General features: G+C 34.9%; 1 protein-coding gene and 1 pseudogene across 2 annotated transcripts; both read right to left on the bottom strand.

Annotated features, from left to right (window-relative positions):
• Nucleotides 1-3,003: 3,003 nt before the first annotated feature.
• Nucleotides 3,004-4,914, bottom strand: LOC103933957 (osteocalcin 2). Of its 2 annotated transcripts, none has more exons than XM_048567648.1 (4): nt 4,659-4,914; nt 4,458-4,575; nt 3,800-4,268; nt 3,004-3,607 (listed from the first exon to the last, which is right to left on the bottom strand). In XM_048567648.1, exons 1-3 carry the CDS (start codon nt 4,694-4,696, stop codon nt 3,801-3,803), a joined length of 624 nt encoding a protein of 207 aa, XP_048423605.1. In that variant the 5' UTR covers nt 4,697-4,914; the 3' UTR covers nt 3,004-3,607; nt 3,800. The 2 variants fall into 2 exon arrangements, with proteins under 2 accessions (XP_048423605.1, XP_009341935.2); XM_009343660.3 differs by having other exon boundaries at nt 3,856-4,268; nt 4,659-4,909.
• A 7,899-nt stretch (nt 4,915-12,813) lies between these two features.
• Nucleotides 12,814-15,225, bottom strand: LOC125469751 (annotated as a pseudogene).
• Nucleotides 15,226-15,281: the final 56 nt, after the last annotated feature.

The following is a 15,281-nucleotide window of genomic DNA, read 5'->3' on the forward strand; positions in this document are numbered from 1 at the left end:
GCCTGGCACGTGCCCGCGCATGACCGGCGCGTGGGAGGTCGGAAAATTATTTTAAAAATATGGGGGTGTTCGTGGGATTGAGTAGAGCATGTTGGTGTATTCAAACACCCCATTTGAGCAATGCATGAGAAGTTATTACCTAAGGTTGGTTATGTGCGTTAAATTGACGGTTTTATAGTTGTTTCACATATAGGTGAGGACTATCCGAAGGACGAGCACAGCCACGCGAGGCTCGGGGCTTACGACCCTTCTACGTATCAGTGAGTGGGCTTTTGTTTTAGTGTGTGTATATATATATATATTATGATTGGTATCTTTCCAGAAATTACATTTAAATGGTTTTATAATTGAAATGCCATGTCGAATATCGTCGATATTATTATTGTGATTGTGTTGGTTATGCTTTGGTGATAGGGACGCTCAGGTAAGTCAGGTGAGTATATTGTTAGTGATAGATGTGGTGTTGATGAGATTGAGTTATAGCTTATATTCCTGCACCTCGGTGATTGTGCTCCGCCGGAGTAGGGCCTAGCCTTCACGTGATCGTTCACCTCCCACATCGTACGCTCACCTTGGATCCAAGGCAGTGCGAGTCTGTCGTACAGACCACTATAGGTGGTTTCGACTCGTAGGTGACTTGCGATACATCGCACAGCCTTCACGTGATTGTAGCACTGAGCGTAATTAGATACACCAGCCTGTCGTATAGATCACTATAGGTGATTCCGACTCGTGTGCAGGATAGTAGTTGAGGGCTATAGATTTAGCCGTATAGGTCACGTTAGGTGACTCCGGCTGACGCACTGATATTATCGGCATATTATGATTTGTTTTATCTCACCTGCTTGATGCTTATACCGTTTGATTGGATATTCTGACACGGCATATTTTTGGCATGACATATTTGAGCTTTATCGTTTTTAGCATGATTTGATATACGAGTGCGTATAATATTTACTTGATATTGAAATGGTTTGAAAAACAAACTTTGTTTTTGCCCACTCACGTTTTCTGTTTTGCGCCCCTCCAGGTTAGGTAGTGAGGATGTGGGTGACGAACATGGCATCAAGACAGTTCTAACAGAGCACCTTCCATGTAGGATTTTCTAGTGATCACTTGTGTAGTGTTTGTTTATTTTGGACTACACCTAAGATACTTGAACTCCTACTTTGCGTTTTTCCTTCCGTGTTTGTCACTAGCACTCATTGATCTTTTTATTGTAAATTATCTCGTCGACTTTATTTCCTTGTATTTTCACTCTTTTACTTCCGCATTGCGCACTTGGCTACGTCACCTTCACGTGACAGCCAACACACCCCAATTTTTGGATCGGGGTGTGTCAGTAGTATTCATTTACACATTTATTTTATCCTTTTCATTAAGAAAATTGTTATTGGCACTCCAAAAATCTCATTCTACATCCCAAACTTTCTATATTTGGAAAGAAAAATACACTTATGAGGAGTGTAGAATGAAAGTTTTGAAGTGCCAATAATATTTCCCTTCATTAAAACAAAAGTTTTTTAAAACTTTTCGTTAGTTTTTTTTTTTTTTTTTAATTGTGCAAGAGTCCCAATTGTTGGATTCAATATATTATTTTTCGAAAAAAGAATAACTTTTACATATAAAATTTAGAATTCCATTGTATTGCATTGCATGTGTGCATTCTTGATCATGTGATGGGCTGCATGTCAAACCAAAGCACCGACTTGACTGCAAGCAACACTGGGGTTTACCAATCTCTTTGTTCTTTTATGGCCTTTTTTGCCCACTCACGTTTTCTGTTTTGCACCCCTATAGGTTTTAGGTAGCGAGGACGTGGGTGACGAACGTGGCATCGAGGCAGTTCTGACAGAGCACCCTCCATGTAGGATTTCTAGTGATCACTCGTGTTATGTTTGTTTATTCTGGACTGCACCTAGGATACTTGAACTCCTGCTTTGCGTTTTTCCTTCCGTGTTTGTCACTAGCACTCATTGATCTTTTTATTGTAGATTATCTCGTCGACTTTATTTCCTCGTATTTTCACTCTTTTACTTCCGCATTGCGCACTTGGCTACATTACCCTCACGTGACGGCCAGCACGCCCCAATTTTTGGATGGGGTGTGTCAGTACTGTTCATTTACACCTTTATTTTATCATTTTCATTAAGAGAATTGTTATTGGCACTCCAAAAATCTCATTCTACACTCCAAACTTTCTATATTTGGAAAGAAAAATACACTTATAAGGAGTGTAGAATAAGATTTTTGAAGTGCCAATAATACTTCCCTTCATTAAAACAAAAGTTTTTTAAATTTTTCATTAGTTTTTTTTTTTTTTTTAATTGTGCAAGAGTCCCAATTGTTGGATTCAATATATTATTTTTCGAAAAAAGAATAACTTGTACATCTAAAATTTAAAATTCCATTGTATTGCATTGCATGTGTGCATTCTTGATCATGTGATGGGCTGCATGTCAAACCAAAGCACTGACTCGACTGCAAGCAACACTGAAGAGGAGGGGATCCATGTCTGGGGTTTACCAATCCCTTTGTTCTTTTATGGCCATTTTTCACTCCATGCACAGATCTTGGCACAGGGCCCAAGCTTAATTGTCAATAGAGGAGCTTTGTTCTCTTAACTATTAAGACCATAAACAACGGTTGAGATTTAATTCGTTCTTGAAAACTAACATGCAGAGAAAGAATCATGCGTTGATAGAAAATGATTTCCACACTCTTTTTTCTTTTAATTGTACTCTTCTTTTCCATAGCTATTGAAATGAATAAATTAAAGAAAAATTAGAGAACACACGCGAAGAAAGAAGTGTAAAAGGAGAGAACAGGAATGCGAAAATCATTTTCTATAATCAATTAGTTTTGTTGAGTGGCTTCGAAAAGTGAAAGTTTAAGACCAATGATAAGAAGTTTTGAGTGCAAATATCACAGCTACAGGTGTCGAGAGATTTTGGCCAAGTCCCAACAAGAAAGTCTTTAATATACAGGTCACAAGAATCAAGCTGCCATAGCCAACCACCTGCTAAAATTCAATTCCACTCAAGAGATTGCTACAATATAAAGTAGAGAAAACCAAAAGAAGAAAGTGGCCAAGAAGTCGGGGTCCAAATCAGAGCATCAATGTTGCAACAAACCCCACAATTCACATGCCCTCTATGAGTGAATGTACCAGATGTAACAACTTTATTACCCACATCCACAAATATTAATCCATCCAAAAATACACGTGACTAGAAATTTATCAACTTTTTCTTTAGCACGCTTACATACTTCATACTCCGATATTTAGAGCCATGCAATTCAAACAGTAAGTATAACTAGCACTAATCATTTCATCTCCATAGGATGTCACATGAGCATTAATGATCACTATTTGCATGTTTGAGATTGGTGATCAAACGGACCAAATCAAATCATATGCCTCTTCTCCATTGATCTTTGAAGATTTTCTCTGGTATTCCTTGTGGCATCATAAGATTTTCAGCAACTGGCTTCAATTCAGTGCTGGTGTGACAAGTGGCAGGCATAGTCACAGGTACTAATGCAAGTGTGTATCAACATAATAACCCCAAGTCACCATTCTCAATCTCTGTTTAAGGTTGAACAACTGAAAAAAATTTGCAAATTTTGTTCTAATTAGCTTAATAAGAAAATCCCAAAATGGAATGTCAAAGATTATTTCTAAACGCTAGTGATTTTAACACTCTTCTTTTATCTGCATGCACTTCTGAGCGCAGAAAGATTATTAATATTCAGTTTACAGTGCAAATGGTTAAAAGCTGAGTGTCAAAATCGCTACCCTAAGTACGGACACTAAACCTGATAGAACTGGTCAGGTTAACTGGACTTGCATACCTATTACCATCTTCGATCTTTGGATCTTCAGATTTATGACTTGGGTTGTGGCAGAACCCTTTTGGGGAAGAAGAACATTCTACGCTGGAACTAGAACTGGAACCAGAAGTGCTTTGAGAAGAAGTGTTTTCATCAGTGAAAGTGCTTTCATGGCTTTGCTCAGATGTGATGGAGTCTGCTGCATTTTGTCTTGATTCTTCTGGGATTTCTGACTCTGCAACTTTGGATTTGGCTTCATGGGTTTCTGGATGATTGGATCCTGATGAAGTAGTAGTGGATTGTGTACAAGATTTTTCACTATTTTTGGAGGAATTATTCAAAGATTCAAGCTTTTTCTTCAAATATTTGAGCTTCTTTTCCGCCTTTTCCTTTAGTTTGATCTCTTCTTTGAGCTGCTTCTGTAGTTCTACTAACTGTTAACATTTGAAACATTACAATGTGAATGACAACATACAGATATGTGAATATATAACTGGTTAGCTCTTTTGCGTTCCTAACATATTTACACTAAAGTTTTAACTTACCAATTAGTGTAATTGAAAAGAATAACAATTATGGATCCGATGTTTACTAATCCGTAATCGAAATTTGAATACATTTACCTTCTTGCCAATGAGTTCTGCATCCTCTTTTGCAACCCTTGAAGCTTGCCTCTCCGCCAGCAGTCTCCCTCTGAGGCACTCCAAAGTCCTCAAACTACCATCTTCTTCCATCTTGTCACTGATACAAAACCCATATCCCGCATTGTCAATTTTGATGAGAGAGAGGAGAGGAGAGAGAGAGAGAGAGAGAGAGAAACCCACCTGCATTTTCCATCTTCCATGCCAGTAGTTGCTGTCATTATTATTTTTAGGTGGAGAATATAGACTTGAGCAAGAACACAGCTGCTTGATTGTCAGTGTCTAGAAAACCAAGGACTGAGAGCTTTGGACCAGGTGGGCGACATATATTTAAAGGAGTGACAATGGCTCTTGTACGCAGGTTGGTAACCGTGATCATCTGCCCAAAGTGCGACATCTGTTATTTATCCCCCTCACCCAATGTTTTATTTTGTGGTGTTACCTCTTCAGTTTCATTATTTTGTTGTCTTGGTCCTCACTCCATACATTTTAGTAGGCCATGTTTTCCCTTTTTGCCTAGAGGCTCCTTCGCTAATAAAATGTCATTTTCCCTATATACTTCTAAACACAAAAAACTGGTACAATAATGATATTTTTACTTAACTATAACGAGAGAACTCGAGAAGAATTCTTCATGAGATCCCTTTAATCGCTGGTTGTTCAGGTATTGGATTGGATTTCCTGAAGTATTATGATACTCACATGCTTTTTATCCCGTATGTGTTAGAAAATAGCAAAAGAAATCAAAACTCGAAATAAGTTTAAAACTGGATTGGAGCAATGGTCCTTGAGCTTGAATCTAATTGGAGCACTGACCTCTCAACTAAATATCGTGATTATTTGTTCCTAAACTTATCACAATGTTCCTATAACAATGGTCCTTTAGGTAACTCCAGTACAATTGTTGCCTTTTTTTTTAGGGATAATTTGATATAGATCCAATTTTGTGAGTCATTACTATAATTAGTCCATTGCATTGAAATAGGTCCAATAATTGATATTCCACGTAAGCATATTTATAATTTGTACCATATTTATCCCTTAAACTTATAAATTGTAGTAAATATTCAAAATTTCTTAATTATATCATTATTTGTGATTTAACTAATCCCTTAATTGTAGGATTAGTTATAGCAATAAAATCTCAACCCCAAGTCCGTTTCATCCCTCCTTTTTTTTCTTCTTCTAAACAATTTCCTTGTTAGATCATGGAATCAATCATCCTCTTTCTTCTCTCATATTTCATGGGTGATTATTTTGTGTTCCCCCTCCAAATTCTTCAGGACAATTTCAGTTTTTACATAGCTTTCACAATTTTTTTACATATTCGTTCGGCAATACAGTATCAATTGCAAGCAATAATACAGTATCATGCTTTTATATTTGCTCTATTATATTTTGTGCGTATCATAAAGGTAAACTAAAACTTCGTATTTGTTCCTTTTTTTTTGTTAGTAGTTGTTCCTTAATAGAGGTTATTATATCATAGTTCTATTCTAATGTTCTGCCATGGAGGTTCAACATTTTCTTCCTATACAATAGGTAGTTTATTTTATTTTGTTGGTAGATTATATCTGTTTGTAGGTATAAAGCATTTTTCTTCCTATACAATAGGTAGTTTATTTTGTTTTGTAGGTAGATTACATCTGTTTTGTTGGTATAAAGTATTTTTCTTCCTATACAATAGGTAGTTACTAAATTATATCGGTTTTGTAGGTAAACATCATTAGGTGGTTACTAGATAATATTTTAGTTAGTATTTAAATATTCAAAATTAAAAAACTGAATAAATGATACAAAAATTAAAGAATTTAAATATTTTTATCTAAAATGGCAAAATTGGTATAAAAATATGTAATTGGATAACTGGACTTAGTTAAAAAATTACCTTTGTTTTTGGACCTAGATCGAAAAGCCCCATTTTTTTAACCCCTTTAAACCTTTGTTTTGAACAGAATTTCTCTCGGTGTTATTCAAAATGACCAATCTTCCACACTGTGACAATTTCAAGAATAAATACTCATTGGCTTTTAGTTCAAGGACAATAGCTCCAATTGACAGACCAATGCTCCAATTTTCTCTAATTTTAATATCCTTGTGTCAGTAAACAGAAGAAAAGTTAGAAACCAAAATAATTTTGATTCTTGCTCTAGGCAACAAGAATTTTTTAGTGTGCTGCGAGCATAGTTTTGTACACCAAATATCATAATACAATTGGTTATAATTTTTTTTTGGTTTCCAACTAATTGTATTATTACACTTAATGTATCCGGTCATATTTCCAGCACACTAAAAAATTTCTCCTAAGAAACAAGAAATTCCATATAAGTGTTTAGGGATGGTTTGATTTGAAAGACCTTGTTTATGCATGTTAAATCATAACCAAGGCTTGTTAGAATTTTCTTTATATAAAAAAAATGGTTTTAGTTCTCTAATGCAGAGAATTTAAGACCATTTAAAGTATCGGATATGTGAGGAATTAGACCCATGTAGTTCCACCAATATTACAGAAACATGAATATAGGCAGTGAAATTTGAAATGCATCGCTATCATCGATTTTAGTTTTTTCATGCAGAAATCTGGCTGTTACTGTCACGTGTACTCATCTCACTGAATTGTCTTGCTCCTCCTCGTCCATCTTGCTCATGATTTTGTTCTCATCATCTGTCATGCACAGTTTGGAATTGGACTCTTGTTTGTTTGTTTGTTTCTCCACGGTTAGCTTCGGAGATTGATTTAAATAGAACAGATTCACTGCTGTCACAACATCTTATTTTAATAAAATAATGTTATCTGTAAGTTTTTACCGCATGACATGAGATTGTTTGATTAAATTGAGACGTTACGTGCCGACAGACCCGTTTTATACAAGTTCATGTCTCGTAACAGATCCTTGACTATCCACGTGTCATTCAGCAGCTTATATTGCAGACATAATTAATAGAGCCGCGTACTCACATGCCTATGCTATGATGGACCAACATCTTTGGTAAATATTGAAGACACCCACCTCTTTTCTTAGTTTATACTAAAGATGATAACACACTTTGTGTGTGTAAACAATTTCATTTTATTTTTTGTTTTTGATTAAGGAGTGTGATTAGTTTTTAAAATTTTTAAAAAGAGTATGAGACAATAATGATGAGACAATTTCTCTTAATAAGAGCATATTTTTTCTTAATATAGGATAAAATAAGGATATGATTGTTATTTTCTCAAAAGGTACATAATTAATGTTTTGTCTTCCTTATGTAAATATTGTGAATCAAAAGTAAGGGTAAAATAGAAAAAATATGGATATGATTTTCATTTAAAAAAAAAAGATAAAATAGGAAAAAGAGGGATATGATTGTCATTTTCTCAAAAGAGACAAAATTACTGTTTTGCCCTCACCATTTCAATAGTATGTATAAAAAATGAGGGCAAAATAGGAAAAAAGGGGACCAAAAGTTGACAAGGAGGGTTCTCTTAATAGAATAGAAGATTCTATCAAATTCATAACTTATTTTTCCAAATGTAGAAAGGGAAGGGATCCTCTCCGGATCCCTTCTACCTAATCCACTCAATCCACAAATATGAACCCTTGAAATTTGATCCAGCGGCTACAAACAGGGACCCACTTTAAAAGTTATAATAACTTTAGCCGTTAAATCAAATTTCAAAGGTCCGAATTTGTGGATTGGGTGGATTAAGTGGAAGGGATCCAGAGAGGATCCCTTTCCATGTAGAACGGATTGTTTCAGTGACATATCTAATTAGACTGAATAGGATTCGAAGAGCTATCACGGTCATTCACATCAATTTCAGCAGGCAGGAAGGGCGCCGAAGCAAGCAAGGTAGCTTGCTTACTCTCCTAGTAGCGTATGTTGACGGCAAGGAAGGAGGCATTAGGACCATACTAAAGTAAAGAGGCAATCCTTGTAAAGTTGACAACTCCTTCTGATAGCTAGTATTTATATTTATTTATAATTTTGGGAAAAATGATTTTTTTTTTTTTTCCCATTACCAACTGTTCTATTTATGAGAATTAAAACTCATAATCTATTCGAACGAAGTAGAGGTGCTTAGGTATAAATCACAATCAGACGAAGTAGAGGTTTGCAGCTTATATAACGGGAATAATTTTGAAAGCATAAAGTGGCCAAGTCACGTCTATAATCATCATTAGATGTGTATGTTTGGTGTAATTTTCTTTACAACAATATATTGTTGGCGGAACAACAATTAGAATCAATTAAATTAAGGGTTCTTTAGATATAGACCCTTGAAACTCCTATTTTCCAAATAAAAACCCATCTAAATTTAAACATTCAAATAAAACCCAAATTTCAAATAGCCTACCATGTAGACAAATATATGACCAACTATTACAATACAATTACAACTTATGCCATAGAATCCTAATTTGGTCAATAAATGTTATTACTCATCCTAATTATGATGAGCAATTAAATCCATATGGATATTTTACCTTTCTTGTATCATAAATATTAGCAACATATATAAATTAATTACCAAATTTAAAAGAGAAAGACAATCTTGTACGGAAAAATAATATTGTTTTGAATTATGTAATTATACTTACATACAAATTAATTTACCTACTTATAAAATATTATACTAATAAACCTGCATTTTGAATCATGCAATTACCTACATATAAATATTATACTAATTTACCAACATTTAAATTAATTTACCTACTTATAAAATATTATACTAATTTACCTACATTAAATTAATTACCTACTTATTAATATTATAACTAATTTACCTACTTATTAATATTATACTAATTTGCCTACATTGAAATTAATGTACCTATTCCAAATTATGAAATTAGTATTATTATTTTCAATTAGCACGTTATAACATTTGAAAGTTAATACATTGAATATACAATGAATGGCATGAATTATTTTGTAAAATATATAAAATTAATTAAATGGATATAACAAGTAAACTGATCCAAAAACCCCATCCAAGTATTAATAGGGGTAGTTTAGGCATTCAAAAATACACATTTGAAAAGTCAAACTAATTAAAGAATTTGTTTGATTGAGGTTAGTCAATGGGCTTTATTCAAGAAAACAAAAGGAGATGGGTTTTAGTAGAGGAAAATATAGTTTCAAGGGGTAATATCAAATTTTCAGTTAAATTAATGGATAATTTCTAATACATGTAGTTATACATACAAAATAGATATGTATATAATCACAAAGAATAAAATTACAGAACGCAATGAACTAACGGATTTTGCTGAATGAGGCTTGCGGATTTGCAATGTCCTTGAAACAGAATTTCACCTCTACTCACTGCTTGTAGTTCTTTAGGCGTTTGCTCCATCAGGATTCAACTAGGCGTCTGTTCTATCAGGATTCAACTATCTATGATCAAGGTTTTAGCACCAAAAATTTGATTATGGCCAACTTCTGTGTGTTTCTCTCTCAGGAAGTATGTATGAATAAGTATGCAAAATTGACGTGTTTGATGCAAGGTTAGAAATATATAAGTAGTAAGATGGCGTTTCATTGTTTGATTCAAATTCAAACAACCACAATTGTTTGAAATAATCTGAAAGTTTAAAAATTAAATAATTAATCCCTAATAAAACATTTAACCAATCAATGTTTTAATATGGAAAAATGATGTAATTGGAATTTGTGTCTTTGTCGGCCGAGCTCCAAATAGGGTTCGCAATACCTTTTCAGAAAGTAAACGACGTCATGAGCAATAGTCATCGCCCTGCCATGATGCACGATGGATTTTAGCCATCCAAGGTCGTTTATCAGTCCAAAAACGCATTTCAAGTTTTGTAATGAAAATTGGACTTTCCGTTTCACATCCCTTGTTTGTTCTAGATACTTCCATACCTTTCTAGGGTTGAAATCTTAACTCAAACATTGTTCTTTAACACCAACATATATTACCATAAGAGATGGATGAATAAATTAGTATCCGTCCGTTGTTGTCTTTAATCTAGTTGTAGGAGGGTGGTCTGAAACAAATCTATGCACTTCAACTTGAACACTATGACGGCTAACCTGGCTATACAACTGAAGATTTCTCATCATTCAAGAAATTCAGACTTAAAAATATTAAATGATACTTCGGTGTGAAAATTGAAATCATTGTATTTCATATACTATTCATAGCAAATCATTTTTGTTTTAAAGTTTTGAAAACTAATTAGCTTGGTTTGCACTCAAAGAAATGGCTAAGCAATTCTTTAAGTATTTGATCATGCGCCATCAATACTTCTGCTTTTACCAAACTTCATTTCCCTACTGAATGTTTGAAACTCTCTCTCTTCTCTCTCTCTCTCTCTCTCTCTCTCTCTCTCTCTCTCTCTCTCTACACACACACATATTAGGAATGCAAAAACTTTAACCACGCTCATTATCATTAACCGGACCAGTCCAATTATTTTGAGTGGGGCCTGGGTTTGGCACCTTTTATGTCCCTTAACTTGTTTATATTTTCAATTTAGAATAAGAAATAATTATTTGGAGAAGGATAACAATCCATCACAAATTGAAATCACAACTATATACTCTAGTAGAACTGATGTAGCATTAGATGAGTTGGACTACACATAAGAGCTCAATTGTCTAACTATACTATTATAGCGTATTAGCCTCAACTTAGAGCAATTGGAGTGAATTGAGAGTCCAAGACCCCTTATGTAACTAACTATACTATTATAGCATGTTAGCCTCAACTTAGAGCGATTGGAGCGAATTAAGACTCTGAGACTCTTTATGCAACTAACTAAACTATTACGGCGTATCAACCTTAACTTAGAGCGATTGGAGCAAATTGGAGCAAATTGAGAGTCTGAGACCTCTTATAGGAAACAAAGCTTCAACAATGAAATCTAGAGGATCTCTAAACCATCTACAACAACTGTCAATATGTAACCAAAAGCGCACAAGGCAGTCAGTAGCTTTGTTGACTCTTGGTGACAAACATATGTAGAATTATTTCCAGTGATTTGAAGCAATTGTAACTTCATGTCCTCATTGATGCATTCATAGAGATGAATATAAATTCTAATGACGTCTAAGTTGAAACAATCTAAACAAGAAAAAGAGTAACACAAACACCGCAAAATTTAGACATATATTGTTTGAGGAATTGATGAACTTGAATTCATAATTAATTTATCAAAAGAATCCGACAAAACTAAGCTCTTGTTCTTAAATTGTAAACTTTGAGGACTCAAGTTACAACATTTGAAACTATAAAGATTGAAGTGGAGCTTCACCTAATCAACGGGCACTTAAATCTAGGGGTGTGCCTTTGAAAATCAAAACACGGATCAAATTGGACCACATTGAACGGTTTGAGTTTTGTAGTATTAAAACAATTTCGGTTTGAAACGAGACTGCAAGCCCAAAGAAGTTTGGTTTCGGTTCCTAATTTCGGGAACCGAACCGACACCAAACCAAATTGCATAATATAAAAAATTTAATTTAATAGCCAACTAAATTTGTTTTGTTTTCTTTCAAAATTTTCCAATGTGTTTTGTTACTTTCGTAGATTTTTTAAAGTTTAATCCACTAATGTAATTTACATTGTTTATATTTTTGTATTGTGTAGAGTTGACCAATTCGAATTCAAACATCGTCTTTCTTACTCTTAATCCACAACCACAATTGTTATAACTAAAACTTAAGGTTAGCTCTATACAAGGATTACATGCTATTTAGAACAAGATCAATATATATATATATGTGTGTGTGTGTGTGTGTGTGTGGGTGTTAACCACGTACCATTGCATTTATATATTTGTATATTCAAGGTTAATACTATACAATCGGGTCAAGCTTTTATGAATACCACGTTGAGTTGAATGAACGAGAGGAACCAGTTGTCCAAGGAAAGTCTTCGGGCTGGTTTGGTATTGTTGTGCTTTGAAAAAAAGCTGCTGTGAGAATAAGCGCTGTGCTGTGAGAATAAGCGGCTGTGAATAAAGCAGCAAATTGTTTGGTAACTTTTTTGTAAAAGTGCTTTTGGAAAAAAAAAGCAGTATGATAGTGTTTGGTAAACTTTTTTGTAAAACAAGCTGTGACTGTGTGAAATGACCAAAAAGGGATAATACTAGATGTGCTATTAATTTATTTTCTTAACAAATAAAAGTGAATTACTAATATATTTTATTTTAGAAGAAAAATATTTATAAACTTTATCTTAAATATTAATTAGTATGACAAACTACTTTAATAGAAATATTTTAGAGTGAATAGCTAGGATTCATTAGTACAATATTGTTAATGTGATTGACATTGTGGGTTTGGGTTTTACATGTCCTTTTAAGAGAAAGAACTACAGACATCACAAAATCTGATTGACATTGAATTTCAATATTTGAAGATTGGGTTTTATACACAAAGATCCTTTCTTTTTTTTTTTGTTTAAATTAACACTTGAATTAAACAAGAAAACAAATTTAAGTAAATAATTCACTCAAAATTCTTAAAAGCTAGGCAGAGATAAATTTATGCCTATCATCATCTTGAATCCCAAACGATATCTGCCGAGTCATCTTTGGATCTCTCAGGGATAATTGGCAGAACAATGAACAGCAGAAGAGGAAGAAGAGAGGGATTTTTCTTGAAAATCTTTTCGAATTCCCCATAATACTTCACCACATTCTTTCATGGAGGGTCTTGACGGTCTTAGAGGTGCAAGGCACTGTTGAGCTAGCAACAGGATTTTCTCCAATACCATGGTTGACGCCGGATTTCTCCGTAGCCTTGGATCCATGACAAGTATCGCATCTCCTCGTTTCAACATTTGGATTGCCTGCAGATGTAAACAACAATTCATTTGTGCTCCGATAATCTATAGGGATCGGAAACTTTCTTCACCAGTCTCATGAATTTGAAGCTAAAGGCACATGCATTTTCAATCATTACTAGAATTATACAACTACTAGTTGTAATTCGAATGATCAAATTCTTCTGTCTCTAATTTTGGAATTTGCTTTGTCGGTTATCTGATATGTGTTAACATGGTTAGGCTGATGTTTGGTTCGTACCACTTCTAATGCCTAATCTTTGTCTATAACACATGGGAACAGGACGTCGAAGAGGAGGATGAACTGAGCCACCGCACCTGTAGCGGTTTCATTTGATGAGTGTTTCATGTGCAAATGCAACACAGGAACATGGTGGATGTTACTAGAGCATGAATGACAAAATGTCTAAAGTTCAACAGAAACATGTGATGAATGTCGGAAGTCAAAGAAATCGGGGAGATTAACAGTAAAACAAGACTTTAGCGATGGCTAAATCATGTAAGGTGGAAATATGGGAAGATTTTACCGCAAAGCAACATACAGAAACAGACATCAATCCCAACAAATTTCCAGCTTCATGTTGGTTTAGTAATGTAAAGAATGCTTAATCAGTTATACTCTTACCCATCTTGCTGTTATTCTTTCATTGCTTGGCTTCTGTGGTTCGATGGGTCGTCTTCCTGTCATAAGTTCTACAAGCAGGACACCAAAGGAGTAAACATCACTCTTTTCAGTGAGTTGATATGTCTTGAGGTACTCGGGGTCCAAGTATCCTGCAGTTCCTTTTATTTGAGTTGAAATATGAGTTGCGTTTGGGTCTGCAGATGCTCGTGCAAACCCAAAGTCCGCCACTTTAGCCCGAAGTTTCTCAGTGATGAGGATGTTTAAAGATTTTATGTCTCTGTGGATTATCGGAGGATCTGTCAAATACATGAGATGTTTTATGTTGTCAAATTCCCAAGTCTAATCAAACTAATTGGGAAGCAAAATGAAAAAATCTTTATCGGTCTAGTACTCTGGATCGAAAATGATATACATACCTGTATACATGTGAAGATAGGTGATTGCATGAGCCACATCAATAGCAATGTCCAAACGTTCCCCAGTTTCAAGTTCATTTCCAATGATACCTTCATGAAAAGATGACTATTTTTATAAAGAACATTTCTGTATCGAAGTACTATGTTATTTCTTATCTAACTCTTTTTGTTATTTGAAATTTTGAAGTAACATTTCCAGTTTCTCAGCGGAACTTACATATTCCACCCGATGAACTTATGTCTAACAGATACTCGGGTAAGTTCATACACAAAATCTATCAGACTGCCCACTTAATTTCCAAATATTGAAGCTTTGAACCTACAATCTCAGTTGCATATATCAACAGTCTTAAAGTCCTTCTTTTTCTTTCCTGTTAACCAATTTGCTCCTACCAAAACTTTTTGTTCGTACTATTTTCTGGATATTTATACGAATCTATTTCATCACCAAAATATCATATTCCCCAAAACCCAGAATTCGAAAAACCCAATTGAAACAAGAAAGATACATAATTTGAAAACCCCAATTGAACAAAATCGAGAGAAGAACAAGTTTAGAGGAGGAGGATACAGTTCGGGGTCTTTTCGCCGGAGATCGTCGAACATCTGCTTGTAAGGTGTGCCAAAGTCGTAAACATTGGGTTCTCTGAGGGAGGGACCAGGGAGCTTGACGTGGGCTCCGGTGCCGTACGACGCGACGTCGAAGCCCTGCCGCTTGAGGAGCGAGTGAGCCTCCATGCTCCGATTCTGGTTCGACGAACACACCATGCTCCATACCCTCATCCCTTTGCTCTTCCCACCCCTCTTTCCCTAATCTCCCCATCCCTAATTTGAAAAATCCAAACAAATAAATGAGAAGCTTACCTGGAGAAACCTGGAGAACGAGAGAACGAGTTCGCTAGTTTTTGGAACGAGAGAACGAGAGAGAGCCTGAGGTTCGGGTTATGCGAGAGAGCTCTGAG

This window comes from the organism of the source record quoted next, unplaced genomic scaffold (assembly GCF_019419815.1).
Source record: "Pyrus x bretschneideri cultivar Hongxiangsu unplaced genomic scaffold, Pyrus_bretschneideri_v1 Contig45, whole genome shotgun sequence".
NCBI classification, from domain to species: Eukaryota; Viridiplantae; Streptophyta; class Magnoliopsida; order Rosales; family Rosaceae; genus Pyrus; species Pyrus x bretschneideri.

What these genes read in the sequence shown, in the direction of transcription:
- LOC103933957 (XM_048567648.1), bottom strand. Translation starts at nt 4,696, where the DNA reads ATGACAGCAACTACTGGCATGGAAGATGGAAAATGCAG. An exon ending in ATGGAAGATGGAAAATGCAG is followed by an intron (nt 4,576 to 4,658) that starts GTGGGTTTCTCT and finishes GTTTTGTATCAG; the next exon opens with TGACAAGATGGAAGAAGATG. An exon ending in CAGAACTCATTGGCAAGAAG is followed by an intron (nt 4,269 to 4,457) that starts GTAAATGTATTC and finishes AAATGTTAACAG; the next exon opens with TTAGTAGAACTACAGAAGCA.